Source organism: Mastigoproctus giganteus, chromosome 6 (assembly GCF_048544385.1).
Source record: "Mastigoproctus giganteus isolate SK-2022 chromosome 6, ASM4854438v1, whole genome shotgun sequence".
Lineage (NCBI taxonomy): Eukaryota > Metazoa > Arthropoda > Arachnida > Uropygi > Thelyphonidae > Mastigoproctus > Mastigoproctus giganteus.
This window is the reverse complement of record NC_143580.1, coordinates 101263397-101280145: the sequence shown is the minus strand read 5'-3', so window position 1 is coordinate 101280145 and position 16749 is coordinate 101263397. Positions and strand designations below refer to the sequence as shown.

General features: G+C 38.1%; 1 protein-coding gene across 1 annotated transcript in view; it reads right to left on the bottom strand.

Annotated features, from left to right (window-relative positions):
• Nucleotides 1-16749, bottom strand: part of LOC150084478 (uncharacterized) — an 804913-nt gene that overhangs the window by 384306 nt on the left and 403858 nt on the right. Inside the window, exon 8 of the mRNA XM_090376257.1 lies at nt 956-1134. Coding sequence (XP_090232383.1) covers nt 956-1134 — 179 coding nt within the window. The remainder of the gene's footprint in view (nt 1-955; nt 1135-16749) is intronic.

Genomic DNA, 16749 nt, shown 5'->3' with positions numbered 1-16749 from the left:
CAGCAGAGATCTTGATGGGCCTCTCATATTAATATTTTCGTGGGCATTTACCCACCACCTCAAGCCCATCAGAATGCTGAGTTGGCGCCTAATTTCTTGATACTCTAGACACCTAGCAGCAACAAAGGCATCCTCCTTGGCTAAATCATGTCCTGTTTTAGAAAGGTTCGTCAAACATTTCACATTTCACTGTGAGACTGTGATGTGTTGGAGAATCACCCCCTTCATTTCTCCCCCGAGTCATAGTACTCTCATTAGTCTGTGGTCTTTGCTTTGCAGCTCTAGTCTGGATCATGATTTCAGTTTAAATACAATTTAATTAACAATGAAATTTAATAAGATTAATAATATTTTTTATTAATTGATAATACTATAACAGGCTAACAGATTCCTAATACAGTGCTTCATATTATGCTATAAGTTCGAGATATATATACATTACGCTATTTGTTATCGATTACAATATGGCGGCTAGTGAAACAATACAGGCGCCAACAGTGGGAGTCGTAACTTCCAAATATCTCTGTAAAACACAATGTAGTATGTTAATTAATGAAGAATACTGTAAAAATTAAAAATACTTATCCGTTTACAGCAGCCAAAAAGTTTATATGGTTAAAAACCAATGACTGGATATTGATGCTACCAAATCAGAATTTAACATCATAAAAAGAAATCAGATTATAATGAACAGGTAAAAATAATGCCTGTTAATACAATCCTTAGTTTTATGACATATTATGATTATTATGGTATAATACCTTTGCATTTTTTAAGTGGCATGTTAACAAAAAAAAAAAAAAGTTTTAAAATCAATGATCTAAGTAAAGTTTTATATATTTATGCCTGTTTCCAAACTTTAAAAAACAAGTGCAAAGTGAAACTTTTTATGTGAATACATAAAATCATTAGATTACAATATAAAATTCAAGTTAAATAAAATAAATTCAGTAACCTCAAGAGAAGTACTGAAAGTATTTGCAATTCCTTGAGCTACATCCTGCATATTCAATCCAGTTGGTATACTGGATAGAGGAATTTGCATCATCACTGTTTGTCCGTCGGCACTCTGGATGAGAAAAGACTGCATTACTTCTTTGGATAAACTGCGAGGACGTCCTCTCCTCCTTTTTACTGAAATAAAGTGAAATAAAAATTTAAACATTTATACAATATTCTATATCCATACAAGGAAATCAAGAATAAAATTTTAAAATTGAATAAATGCATAAATATTTGAATAAATTAGAATAAAAACCCTTGGACATGCAAACATTTCAAGTTGTAGCTGCCATACAGGGAGGGGATACACTTAAATAGAAAGGGTGCAAGAATATTTGCTGATGCTATCGAGGCAGTGTTAAGTAGGTCGGAACACTGCTAGCTTGAGGGGATACAAGGACTAATATATTAACAGCAGCCACTGGCAGAGGTGAAAGTGATTCTTGCACTGCTTCTACTGGAATGAGCAGCAGCCTGGAAAACAAGATGCAAGATATTTCAGAGACAGCTGGAAGTCATTGCGGTACAAGTAAACACATGGGTTGTGTTAGTGTAGCTAAGAATAGGAACAGTTGCATGTATACTTGCGTGTACACCAATGCTAGGAGTTTGGTAAATAAGTTTCATGAATTTGGGGTTTTGCTCAAAACATCAAAGGCAGATAATGTTGGGGTATCAGAGACGTGGTGTCACACAAATATAAGGAATGCAGAACTGGAATTTGGAGAGTACAATGTGTACAGAAAGGATAGACAGGATAGGAAGGGAGGACGGGTTATGCTATTAGTTAAGAAACACATAAAACCCAAGGAAGTGAAGCCAGCCGACATCGCTGGAAAGTCGAGTCAGTTTGGTGTGACATAAGCATTGGGAGATCAAAATTGAGAGTAGGAGTGTGTGATAGGCCTAATGACTGTGATGAGCATAATAAGAAACTGTACAGGGAAATAGAGTGGGCCAGTAAATCAGAGTCTTATAATGCGGGATTTTAATTTCCTAGATATTGGCTGGAATTTGTTGGCTGGTCACTCACACACTAGCAAGGCTTTTGTGGATTTATTGGATGATTGTTTTCTACATCAGTATGTTCAGGAGGCACCTAGAGGGAGTAATACTCTTGATTTAATTATCAGTAGTGATTCTTCATGCATTAAGAATCTGCAGATAAAGGAACCACTCGGTGGCAGTGATCACAGTGTGCTGAAGTGGGATTTACTCAAAGAGGTAACTACCATCAGGGGTAAAGGGAAGGGTTTTTGCTTTCATAAAGGCAACTACGATAGTCGGAGGCAGTATTTAAATTCTATACAGTGGGACCAACTGATGATGTTACCAACAGCAAATTCAAAATGGGAAGCATTCAAGGAACTTATCTTGGAAGCTACTAGGCTTTACATACCAACTAAGAAATATTGTTCAAGTTTTAGGCTTAAATGGATGTCAGATGAACTAATGAGACATATGGCAGGGAAGAAAAATGCATGGGATACATATAAATTAATGGGTAACATGGAAGCCTATGATAGATATTACCTGGTCCGTAACCAAGTCACAAAGGAGATTAGGCAGGCAAAGGCAGATTACGAAAAATCTTTGGCAAAGGATGGAAAAAAAAAATAGCAAACAGTTCTTTACTTATGTAAACTCTATAAGGAAAGGGATGAATCAGATTGGTCCACTTGATAGTGATGGTTCAACTGTTGATGATCCTGCTCAGGTAGCTAACAAACTAAATGAATATTTTGCATCGAAATTCACACATGAGGAGCTATTCAGCGAGGGAAATGCCAGAAGTGTATTCAACTCTGGCAGTAAGCTAGATGATTTTGTAATAACTGAGAGTAAAGTGGAGGAGAAATTGTTGAAAATAAACATAAAAAAGGCACCTGGGGTGGATGGGATCTATCCAGTTATATTAAAGGAGGCAGCAAAGGAAGTAAGCAAACCCTTAGCAATAATCATTAGAGCATCCTTGGACTCGGAGGAGGTACCCATTGACTGGAGATGTGCAAATGTGAACCCAATTCACAAAGGAGGATCAAAGGCTGACACACGTAATTATAGACCTGTGAGTTTAACTTCTGTTCCAGTAAAATTAATGGAGGCGCTGGTTAAAGAAGCACTGCAGAATCATCTAGACACGACTTCTGTTATAGTTCGGACACAGCATGGTTTTGTTAAGGGAAAGTCTTGCCTGATTTGATCAGATACTATGATGCAGTCACAAAAGAACTGGATGCAGGGAATAACTTTGATATTATATATTTAGATCTTAGAAAGGTAATCAATGGACACTGCTCATCGTGGACTGATGTTATTAGTGGAGTCCCTCAGGGCTCAGTGTTGGGTCCATTGTTGTTTTCTGTATTTATAAATGATATTGATGATGGTATATCCAAGTTTGCAGATGATACAAAGGTTGGCAGGGTTGTCAAGGACACTACTGACACTATGCTGCTGCAACAGGATCTGGAAAGGTTGAGCAGATGGGCTGAGAGGTGGCAAATGAAGTTTAACATTGACAAATGTAAAGTACTACACATGGGAAACAGCAATCCCAGAGCAACGTATCAACTCTGTGGTACTACACTGACAGTGGTAGAGAATGAAAGGGACTTGGGGGTATGAAGTTCTCTGAGCAGTGCAGATGGGCTGCAAGAGTAGCTCATGGAGTATTGTAAATGATATACAGGAATTTTTCCAGCAGGGATAAGGAGGTGATTATTCCATTGTATAAGGCAATGGTCAGGCCACACCTAGAGTACTGTATACAGGTCTGGAGGCCTCATTTCAAGAAGGATGTAGAGCTGCTGGAACGAGTACAGAGAAAGGCAACAAGATTAGTGAATGGAACAAAGGGGTGCTCTTACGAAGAAAGGCTTAAGTTTTGCAAATTACAGTGTCTGGAGACTGTAATTTGCAAACCTGATAGAGGTGTATAAAGCCTTGAATGGTTTAAGCATGCTCAATGCTGATGGGATTCTTCCTCTAGCTCAGAAAAATCACCTGAGAGGGCATAAATTCAAATTGAGGAAAGACAGATGTAGGATAGACGTGCAGAAATTTGCCTTTAGCCAGCAGGTAATTTGTTGGTGGAACAGACTTCCATCCCTTGTTGTGGAAGTTGATAGCCTAAATAAATTTAAGGCTCAGCTGGACAAGTATTTCGAACAAACGGAGGGGTGAAATGGAAGTGGTTTTTGTTTTTTTTTTTTTTGGCTGATGCTGCATAAGCTTGGTTTCTTGCCTCATATGCCTGTAATGCTAATATCATTCTGTAAATATATAAAAATATGATTAATTACTTAATCACATAATACACTCCTGTGCAAATTGGAGCAGTGTGGTATTAGTGGCAAGTTACTGGTATGGATAAAGGGATGGTTAGGTGGGACAATACTTGGACTATTGTTAATTACAGAAGCTCCCCAGGGTTCAGTGCCAGGCCAATTCTTCTTTTCAATACGTATCAATAATATTGATGAAGGCATATCATATCAGGATTAATGTCTAAGTTTGAAGATGATAAGAAGGTCGGCAATGTAGTTAATAACAATAATCAGGGTATATTACTTGAACAAGATCTAGAAAAGTTAGGCAGATTGGCTGTGAAGTGGCAACTGAAGTTTGAATAGAAGTGAACTGAACTGAAGCGGCAACTGACAAATGCAAAGTACTGCATATGGGTAGCAGTAATATCAAAACAATAATAGAGGGAAATGAAAAAGACTTGGAAAATTGTACAGTCAGATATGAAGTTGTCTAAGCAGTACATATGGGCTGGTAGGGCAGCTCAATGGCTTTTGTCAATTGTATACAGGAATTTTGAAAGCACAGACAAGGAGGTGATTATCCTGTCGTAGAAGGTGATGGTTAGGCCATACTTTGAAGATTGCAGCATACAGGTGTGGAAACCTCATTTCAGAAAAGATGTTGGTCCGTTGGAGCAGGTAGGTAGTTGAAAGCAACAAGATTGCTGAGGGGAACAAATGGACACATACCGAGAAAGACTTAATTTCTGCAAATTGCAGAATATGAAGACTAGGCACCTGCAAGTAGATCTGATTGAGGTGTTTAATGCTTTCAATGGATTGAGTATGCTATATGCTGATGGTATTATTCCTTTTGGTCAGGAAACACACATGAAGTGAAATAAATTTAAACTGAGAAAGGATGGTTGCAGGACAAATGCATTAAATTTGCCTTCTGCCAACAAATAGTTGACAGCTGGAACAAACTTCCATCCAGTGTTGTGGAAGTGAATAGATTCAATAAATTCAAAGAGGAACTAACAAATTATTAAAGGAGATGAACAGGTGTGATGGAAAGTTTATTTTAATGATGCTGTATAAGTCTGCTTTCTTGCATCATTTGCCATTACCAATACTTACTGATCTATAAATATTAGTGATGTTTTAATTTTAGACCTACCAATATGTCACAATCATATGTGGAAATACTGAGACAGTTATTTTCATTGCTCTGCCAAATTAATAACTAGGGCAGAATTATAATAATATATTTTAAATAAGTTTAAAATGTGTTGTTATTTTGCTGCTCCTCAGTCCCAGCAAAATCATTATTTGCCAAATGAATTCATTCTTAGATGCATTTTGAATATCATTGTTTTAACATAGGTATGTAAAGTCACAGAAAGTACCATGGACAGAATTCGCTAACGTTTCACCTTATGTAATTAAAATAAAAACATCATTAAATAGAGTTGCCTTCTTTCCTTTTGTATGTTTTATTTATGCATAATGGAGATCTCTTCTAAATGGCAATTAACCCTCCATTATTCATGCCCCTAAAGGTCTTAAAGTCATTCAAAGTTGCTTATGCAGCATCTGTGAGATGCCACAATGTTTTTATTTTATATTTATGCACACACAGTGTTTATGCACATGCAGCTTTGTTTTAGTAATTCCTACTTAATATCTTGTGGGGCTGGCCTTTGCCTTTGGGATCCATGTCAAGACGTCTTGACATGGATCCCAAAGGTTTTTTTCAGGATGTCCCTGAGATAGTGCTAGATATGATATTGTACAATATGTTCAGTAATGCTTCAACTTTAACAGGTGGATATAACACTGACCGTCCATTTTCAGTGGGTACCAAACATGTTCAATTGAGTTGCCATAAAGTAAGATAGGTGGCGTAGGAGGATAAAGAATTCATTGTCATATTCTTGAAACCAGTTAGCAACCTGCTAGGACTTGTGCCATAGTGTTGCCATGTACATGTGTTCCCATTGACCCATTCATTCAACAGCACACCACAAAAACTGTCCCCAAATCACACCACTAATTCCAGGCTGCCAAACACTAAGGTTCAGTTCTATCTCCCATTCTTTTCCACTTGTATATTAATGACTTTCTTCCATTGAATGGAAATCCTATCCATAGTTTTGCCAATTACAGCACATTGCATTCCACTTTGCAGTTTGAAAAACCTTGCTCTGCACACACACACAACTACAACTTCTTGAATATCCACTACCAAATCCTTAAATGCTAATCTCCAGGTAATTTTCCACTTGGGCAAAGATAACTTAACTAATTTCAATCCTTCTAAAACTTAGTCCTGCCTTATATCTCGCAAAAAGGATTCTTCTGCTCCTATGCTTAACTTTAATGAAATTCAGATTTCTAGACAAGATCAGATATCTCTATTAGGGATTACCCCGACTTCTAATCTCTGTAATTTGCAATAACACATTACAAATATTGCTTCCTCTGTACAAATCTACCCTACCATGGAATATTGTTCCCACATCTGGGATATCATCATCATCAGCCATTTTTAATCCACTGCAGGATGAAGGCCTCTGCAGCAACTTTCCAGTTCCTTCTGTTTTGTGCAATGGCCATTCATTTACTACCCACAGACTCGTGAATTTCATCTGTCCATCTCCATTGTTGTCTTCCAGGTTTTCTTCTAGCTCCTCTTGGGTACCATTCTGTTATTTTCTTAGTCCATCTGTCATCATGTCTTAAGCTACATGTCCTGCCCAAGACCATTTTAGTTCTTTAGTTTTGATAAGAATGTCCTTTACTTGAGTTTGCTGCCTAATCCATGTGTTTCTCTTCTTATCTAACAGTCTGATTCCCAATATAATTCGTTCCATTCTTTGCTGTGTAGTTCTCAGCTTCTCTTCCATTCTTTTGGTGAGTGCACAAGTTTCACTTCCATAAGTCATGGTGGGGAGTATACATTGGTTTATTATTTTATGTTTCAGACAAATTGGGATATTGCTCCTCAGTATGTGACAATATTTCCTGAATGCTATCCATCCAAAATTTATTCTTCTCTTGATTTGCAGCCATTTACCATTATTACAGCTAATGACTTGTCCCAGATATGTATATGACTCCACCTTTTCAATTACTGCTCCTTCAATCATTATATCCCTTTCTATGGCATACTTGTTCATCATTACGTTTGTTTTAGCCATATTTGTTGTTGCATTTGGGTTTTTTTTTTTGGCACAAGGGCCTCTTGGGCATATGTGACTGTTCATGATTTGCTTATCACTATGATTACAGTCTATTATACAGATTTATGTGTTTCAAATAATTAAATAGTTCCTCGAAATTTGCTTCATTGCCAAGAATATGAAATAAGGTTAAGGATTCCTGTAAATTGGAGAGGGAGCTAAAGCTTGATTTCCTAACTTTTGAATGTTGGGGACATTATATGAGGATTTGTTTTATTTTTAGATGCAACTGACAAAAAATTATCTAGAGCAAGTTTTATTGCAAATAATTCTGCAGTATAGATACTGCATTCAATAGAAAGAGACACAGCTACTGAGAAGGTGGAAGAAACTGTTGCAGCACCTATTGCTGTATCTGTTTTGGAGCCATCAGTATAGATATGTACATTTTCTGAGTTTTTCCAAAGAATGCGATTTATGAAGCTGTTTAAAATTTGTATTAGTCAAGGAGGTCTTCCTCCATCTTAAAAAGAAATTGTCACAGAGAGGTATGAATTCAGTCCAGGGAGGTTCGGGAAACCAAGGTCTTGGAAAACATTCTGAAAATTAAGGTTCCAACCGATCACGAGCTCTTGGAGTCGAAGCCCTACGGAGCGATTCTCATTAGGTTTGTCGTGATATAGCATGGTGTACTGAGTGTTAAACAAGTGTTTCCAGCTAGAATGTATTGGAATACTCTTCATCTTTAGTGCATAGTTACACAATAAGGATTTTCTCCTTAGATGCAGTGGAGGTTCATTTGCCTCAATATACAGGCTGTGGACTGGAGATGTTCTGAAGGCACCCACAGCTATCCTAAGGGCACTATGCTGTATGGTGTATGGTGTTCAGATGTAATAGCAAACTTTTTCTAGAGGAGTCACAGACAGGTGATCCATAATCTAAGCGTGATCTTACTAAAGCTCTATAAGACGAAGGAGAGAGCTTCTGTCAGCACCCCAAGACATAGTGGAGACGGCTCTTAGGATGTTCAGTTTTTTAAGAAGTGTAGTTTGAAAGTAAGATATATGGGAAGCAAAGTTAAGTTTAGTATCAAAAAATAATCCCAACAGACGAAAATTGTTGGTGATAGGTATCAGGCTAATTTTTAAAAATATTTCTGGATCTGGATGTAGTTTTTGCTTTTTACAAAAATGAACTGCAGTGGATTTTTTTTCTGTTAATGAATAGCCATTCCGTAGTGTCCATGATTCTATTTTAGCTATGGAAATTTGAAGTTGTCTTTCAATGGTGTTCATAGTTTGGGATTGATAAGAGATAATGAGGTCGTCGGGAAACATGTACTATTCTACTGTATTTGGTACTTCCCATGTCATATTTGTAATTCTTACTGCAAATAATATTGGACTGAGAATGGAATCCTGCAGTACACCCTCCTCTCGTTCAAATGATTTGGATAAATTATTCATATATCTTATCTGAAACGTTCTGTTGCATAGAAAGTTTTGTATAAATTGTGGTAACTGACCCCTCAAGCGGGAAAAATGGAGATCTTTAAGTACACTATATCGCCAGGTGATATTGAAGGCTTTCTCAATATCGAGATTGATAATGACTAGATATTCTCTCCTTATGAAGGCATTACGGATGTTTGCTTCTGCTTTTATAATCACATCTAGAGTGGGCCATTTCTTTCTAAATCCATACTGGCTGCTGTTTAGTAAGTTGTTTGCTTCCAGGAACCACATTAGCTGCCTGTGAACCATTTTTTCCAGGACTTTTCCTAAACAACTAGTCAGTGAAATCGGCCTGTAGTTATGTGGAAGGGTACGATCCTTTCCAGGCTTCGGGAATGCTAGAACAATTTAGTGACACCAGGAGAGTGGGTAAGTATTTTCTAAGAAAATTCGATTGTAATATTTTAACAATTTTCTTTTTGCTCTGTTGTCAAGTTGTTTTAACATTATATAATAGATCCCATCTGGCTCAGCTGCACTACTGGGTGTTTTATTGAGTGCCCCAAAGAAATTCTGTTAATGTGAATGGCTGGTTGTATGGGTGTGAAACTGCTGTAGAAAAATTAATCTTATGCTGTTCTGCAGATTCTTTAATTCGTTGAAAGGTTGGGTTATAGGTGGATATTGCTGATATGCTGGCAAATGATTCCACTAAGGCATTTGCTATTTCTCCCGGTGATGACAACTTTTCCCCTTTCCAATTTAGTACTGTAGTTAGGGGCTGAACATATTTGCCATTGAGAGTTTGAATTTTCCTCCAAATGATTCTGCTATCTGTGTCCTTATTTATACTTGAAGAAAAGCTAATCCAGGCATCTTTCTTTGCTTTTCTTCTTATTGGCAGAACTTGGCTGTCAGTCTTTTGAAGTTGAGTGACACCAGGTTACTCAACTTCAAAATTAGGTTACTAGCTGTGGGGAATTTGTGAAATAAATTCCAAGTTCTACTTTTTTCCTGCTTGGCATGCATACAATATTGGTTCCACCAGTAGTTACTGTGTTTCCATTTCCCCGGTAAAGATTTTGGTATTGCAATGCTAGAAACTAGTAATATTTGACTAGTAATGTGTTCCATGAAATTTTCTATGGTCTGAGATTGTAATATTTTATCATCTAACTGAACATGAGAGGCATATTCAATCCAGTGTTTCCAAATTTCCAGTGTCTACAGAATTTCCAAATGGATGTAAGTAGTGAAGGGGAGTTTGCAGAGAATTGGAAGGTGATCGCTGTTCAGTGAGTTTTCAAGAACAGACCACTCCATAATAGTATATACGGAGGGAGAACAGATCAAGAGATCTATTGCGCTCATGGATCCAGTCGAAGAATGAATATAGGTTGGCTCGCCAATGTTTAAAAGGGTGAGTTGATAAGCATCAAGAAAGGATTCTATTAGCTTACCTCTCCTGTCAATTGTTGGATATCCCCACAGCAAATGATGTGCATTGAAGTCTCCGAGCAAGCAGAACGGAGTTAATAGCTGATCTATTAGATTTTCTAGGTCATCTGAAGAGAATGAGAAATTAGGAGGGAGATATATATATATACTGAGACTACTGTAAGAGTGATGCCAATCACAATACACACTGCCACTGCTTCAAAAGGAGTCTGAAGAGCAATATGTTTCAATGGAACGTTGTTTCTAACAAGAATTGCCACTCCTCCACGGGCTGGCAAGTCGATACTCCTATCTCGTCTGAAGATGGTGTCATTTCTAATGGTGGGACACACTCATGCATTTAAGTATTTCCTGTAGGGATATGCCTGTTAGATCATACCGGTCGATGAAATCATATAAATCACCTTTTGTATTTCGAAAACCTCTACAATTCCATTGTAGGAATCTTTCCATTAAGTGGCTCTGTTGTTTATTTTTGTTTCTGACTGCTTAATAGTTCAAACTTGCTTGCATCGATTCAATTTCACTTTCTCTTTCTTTGGAAAGTAGGGACATGTGACGTCCATCTCATCGGTAACACGAAGTTCTAATATACCGTCATCTGATTCATTGCATTGATCAACATCCATTCCCAATTTAAACTGGTGGGTTCAGTACCTTAGTTTCTGCCACTTTTGGTTTTGCAGTTTGAGACACGTCGGCTGGAATGGTAATTGGGGTGTTACTAGCTTGTTCAGCCTTTTGTTGTGAAGGACATTGTTTGGAAGCAGAGAGCAAAGAACGTGCCCAATCAGCAATGGATATATTTGGAGGAACTGTAACATATGTTTGGATACCTACTGACTGAAATTGTTTAGCAGCAGTGGTATATGTACGCTTTGGTTCTGTTTTGAGTATTTGTCTTCTCGCCTCTGAGTATGTCACATACTCAGACTTTATTCTCGACTTTATATGTTTGGATGTTTTTCCCTTGTTTCCAGAATTCACATATTTTGGAAAAAGTCGGGTGATTATCTTTACAGTTTGGGCATGGGAAGTAGTAGTGCATTTGGATTGAATATGATCCTTTGATCCACAATTAGGACATATTGCCTCACCTCTACATGCAGTTTGGGAGTGTCCACATTTTTGGCACTTATAGAGCCTCATTGGATTTGTGATGTAAGGACGGACAATAATTTGTTAAAATAGGCAATGAAGATAGCCTGTTTTAACAAATGTTCGTAGGATAGGAGAGCTAAAAGTGAGGATTATACTGTAAGAACCCAATTCTTACACTTATCCTAGGGAAATAAATATTATAACATAACAAGAAAATATATGTATATATTAAATAATATTATGCACATAGGATGATTTTCAGCTTAGATTGCGATCGCTCTGTACCGTACAGTTAAGTAGGGGAGGATTAGCGTAACAATGGGGGGGGGTAGCTGGACAGTGCACAAAAGTACAATGGGAGCACCGTAAGGCCAGTTCAAGTCACTATAAACAGAAAGTGGGCAGCTCTTTGGAAGAAAAGAACAAGGGAACCGACTCCCCCTTGTGGAGAGGAAGAATTTTAAAGACTAAGAGGGTGGAGGGAACCCTGGATGCGGCATACACCTGTGGTAATGGCTAGCCGCTGGGATAAAACAAACCGACTCCTTGAGCACTTACTGATTTCAAGGAGCGGTAGAGAAAAAACAAAGTGGACTAATAGCGGTAAGTGAAAAAGGAATGATCACAAAGAAATATCTAGAAATTTCTAGACTTCCGGAAGTTATCGAAGCTTCTAGAAATTTCGAGAACTCGATGTTTCCCCAGGAAAGGGAAGGGCCAAGAAAACGGAGGAAGTGGGAGAGAGCAAATGAGAATATAGAGATGATGAAGAACGAACTGCGATTGGATCAGAATAGAAGGGGTGGCTGAAACAAAAGGAGATGCAACAGAAGAGAGTGAGAGACAGTGCCAGTTTTTGACAGTTTGGGAGTTTTTGGAAGTTGAAGAGTTCCTGTGGGTGTGCCTGAGTGATGTGCGGTCGGAAAGAAATCCCGAGAAGTGCCGGGAGAATCGCTGGAATGTGGTAGTGGAAATTGAAGCAGTTTGTCGCAAAGACAATTCGTTAGGCAAGTTCTGGGAGAGGTCAACCGCAACAGAGAAATAGGAAGGAGACACCCAATGAAAGATGGAAATACATATGCTGGAGCTGAGTGATAAGGATCGAAAAGTCTCGGTATAGAAAGATAAGGAAGAGTTGTACAGTCTGGCTTCTCGATAGAGCAGCCTGATAATTTTATTATGCATCCCAGTATCGTCGAGCTGATCAGACGCCCAAAGCGGGCCAGAGCAACCCATTTATGGAGAAAGAGTGAATTCCTGTAGATGAGCAGCAGTTCCTTTGCCGATGACTAATTCCAGTAGGAGTCTGATGATGCCCTATATTGATGATGATGGCCGCCCCTGAGCTGAGAAAAAAGGTTGTGTAAAGCGTGATCCCCTAAGCTGTTATGTAAGTACCAGATAATAGTTTTAAGCTTGAATTGAGGGAAAGGACTTTAGGAAATGTCTTTATTTAGTTGATAGTAGATTTGGTATTGTTTAGCATAAAAGGAAGGAAAAGGTTCATAAGATATAGATATATGTACTTCATCACAAAGATAAGTTTATTAAGCAAGGAAGATTTAGATGTATGTACTCGAGACTAGTGTGTTTTAAGTTGAGATTATGTTCTATGCACATGTAATTATTTTGGAAGGGATAATTATAGAAAGATTATAGCAGGGATTTATAAATCTGGGAAAATACACATATAGGTGTTATGCTCACTGCTGTAATCCCAGTTGGTAAGTTTAAATTGTTAGAAGACAAGAGAATGTTATAGGATGTAAACTAAACCAGAAGAAGAAAAGGCAGAAAGACATGAAGATATATGAGTTGTGATTATCATTACATCTTAGCACACATATAATGCTATTAATTAACATAATCCCCAAATGATGATGTACGATATATTCTTTTAATGTATATACTCTGAATAAACACTATTGTATATGTTTATCAAGTGTAGTATGAGTCATTCTGAATACTCAGCCAGTCCAGAGGAGACATACATGAACTTCTATTCCCCCAGAATCTGTGATCTTCTGTGCAGTAAGTATACAAGTCAGGTGTTAATGTGGGAGGGGGTAAATTAGGGGGAAAATAAACGGGGAAATACAAAGTTAAGAGAGGTGGGTCTGAAAGTTTAAAGAGATTTATTAATTACAGAAATTATAATTAATAAAATAAAGAGATCTAATAATAATTATACATAATAAAGAACCACTATCCCCCCAACATTCACCCCCCCCCCCACAATACTCACTGTAGGAACAAGAATACCATCTTGCGGAGTCAGGATTCTCCTTGCTTGGATCATCATATTTCACCATGCATAAGACGCACCTTAATTTTATGGCCCGAAATTAGAAAAAAAGAATGTATTACATAAAGTTATTGAACTCAAGTTTTATTCATCATAAAATTAATACAACTCCTCATCACTGTCAAAACTCCCATCCATTAGCTTGCCCTCATCTGTGTCTGATGACGAATCACTGTCTTCATATATTGCCTTGTCCTCAGTTCCATCTATGGCATTTGAAATACCACACTTCTTAAATTACTTGACAACAATCTCAATCTTGATATTATCCCAGGATCTTTTCACTCATGTACAATCTTCTCCTATAGTTGGTTTCTTTGCTCTTCCTGCTGGTGTCAAATTCTCCAGAAGACTTCATCCATTGGTTCCATTCATCTCTCATTGCAGCTTTGAAAGGTTTGTTAATGCTGACATCAAGTGGTTGAAGCTGGGATGTCAAGCCTCCAGGTATGACGGCAAGTTTTGTTTTTTTGCTCTGCAGCAATCTTCTTTGTGTTTTTTGTTGTGTGTGTCCTGAACTGATCAAGCACCAATAGGGCAGGTTTGTGTAAGAGCCCACCTGGTCTCCTGCTCCAAACTTTCTCAAACCAGATCTTCATCCCATCCTGATCCATCTAATCCTTGTCATGAACATGGACAATCACTCCTCGAGGAATGTCTTCTTTTGGCATTGTTTTGTGTTTGAAAATCAGCATAGGAGGCAGCTTGGTTCTGTCGGCACAACAAGCTAGGACAACTGTATAATGGCTCTTTTCATGTCCACTTGTCTTCACGGTTATATTTTTCATCCCACTCTTATCAACAGTTCTGTTACTTGGGACATCAAATTGAAGGGGAACTTCGTCCATATTTGCAATCTGTCCCAACTGAAACTGATGTCTTCCAACACTGAATGATAGATAAAATTCAAGGACCTTCTGCTCATAGCTTTCAGGCATCTTTTGGGCAAGTCTGGTGCGTGTATGCATGCTTAGTCCATTCCATTTCATGAATCTGAAGCAACAATTGTGTCCTCCTTTGAAATCAGTAATTCTTCTTGCCTCATGCTGAACCAACTTTGTGGACACAGGAATTCCAATTGCCCTTTGCTCTTCAATCCATATCTTCAATTCCCTCTCTAAATCAGGCCATTTTGCTGACTTGCCTCTCAAGGCCTTCTTCTGGCGTGGCGTTTTCTGTAGGGCTTCCCGTAGCCAGTCTCGGACTGTTTTCTAAGTTGGAGGAGGACCAAACTTACGTTCAGATTTCCATTGACATTTGCAAACTGGATCGCTTTTAACTTGAATTCAGTACTGTACAAAAATCTTTTCTCAGCCATTTCTGGGCAGAACGTGGCAAAAAGTAACCTAATATCCCGGTAACAAGTGCGAAAAAATGAGCGCAAAGATAACAAGCGTGAAAAAGCGGGAAATGCAAGTAAAAAATTTACAACCACTGTGTAAGACACCCAGTTTTTAGACCCCAAATTTTTCGATAAAGGGTGTGTCTTATACCTGGTGAAATACAGTAATTTTTGTTCTCGAAGCTCTTGGATTATTTCCTCCTCTGATATATTTTATAAGTTCCATTCTGCAATTACTCCCTTCGAGGAGTTTAGTGTGGCATGGTGGGGGGGGGGGGGGATTTTATTGGTTGTCCACCAAAGGTAGCTTTAATAACTGCAGATTGTTGAGATTTAATGGTCTCTACCAAAATATCCCAGCACTGAAGTCCCCTTACCATTTTCGGTGAACCTGCAGCAGACTCAATACATTTCTGTATAAGGAATGGTGACAACTTTCTCAGCGGATTGTCTGCGAGAGAGTGTAGAATGAGGAATGATGGTATCTCCTCTTGAGGGGTTGTTCTCAATCTCTTGAGTTGAGGGAAGTCATTTTCATTATCATTTACGTCTCGCCTTGAGCTCAATGGCTCTAAAGGTGGATACATATTATTATCCATCTTTGTCCTTTCAGCCTGAGAAAGTGGATTTCTTCTCCCAGGTTACCAGCCCAGCCACGAGGAGGCAGGAGCAGTACCGTTAGAGTGACCAACCAGTATAAAAGTTAGGAAAAAAGAAGAAAGGTGTTTTTCCTTTCTGAAACTTGCTTACGATTTGTAAGACTAAGTTGCCTCTTAATTAATGAAAAGTGAGAAAACTTTTAAAACTGAAACAGAACTATTTGAGAAAACACTCTAGATTTTCCTCTAATTCTTTGGGATCATGGCTTATGACCACAACATCATCTGCAAATTGTAAATGCTTTAGGTACTCTCCATTCACATTGACTCCTTTCTCTGACCAGTCTAATCTTCGGAAAGCTTCCTCAAGGGCAGCAGTAAACAACTTCAGAGATATTGTGTCTCCTTGTTGAACTCTTTTCTCAATTTTAAATTTATTACTGCCTTTGTTTAGTCTAATAAAGGAGGTAGCATTCTCATATATATTCTTCAAAATCATAATATATGGGGTATCTATGCCTTTTCTTTCCAGTGCCCGAAACATTGTCGCATCCTGTATGGAGTCAGCCTTTTCATAATCCACAAATGCCAGGCACAATGGCTTTTTATATTGATTTGCTTTCTCCATTAGCTGTGATATTACTTGAAGGTGATCAATAGTTGAGAATCCTGTCCTAAAGCCAGCTTGCTCTTTCGGTTGATTCTCATCAAGTATTCTTTCTAATCTGTTAGTAATGACCCTTGAGAACAACTTGTAGATGTGGGATAACAAGCTAATTGGTCTATGATTTACAATTTCTGATTTATCTCCTTTCTTATGCAGCAAAACTAGGATTGCATTATTCCACTCCTTAGGCATCACACCTTGTCTAATGCATTTTGTGAAGAGTCTTGCCAGTTTTTGTGTCATGTCTCTTCCTCCCAATTTCAACAACTCTACAGTAACTTCATCTTCCCTTGGGGCTTTCTGTTTCTTCATTTTCTTCAACGCATGTTCTACCTCATCGGGAAAGATATCGACTATGTCTTATGTGTTACATCTTCCCCAC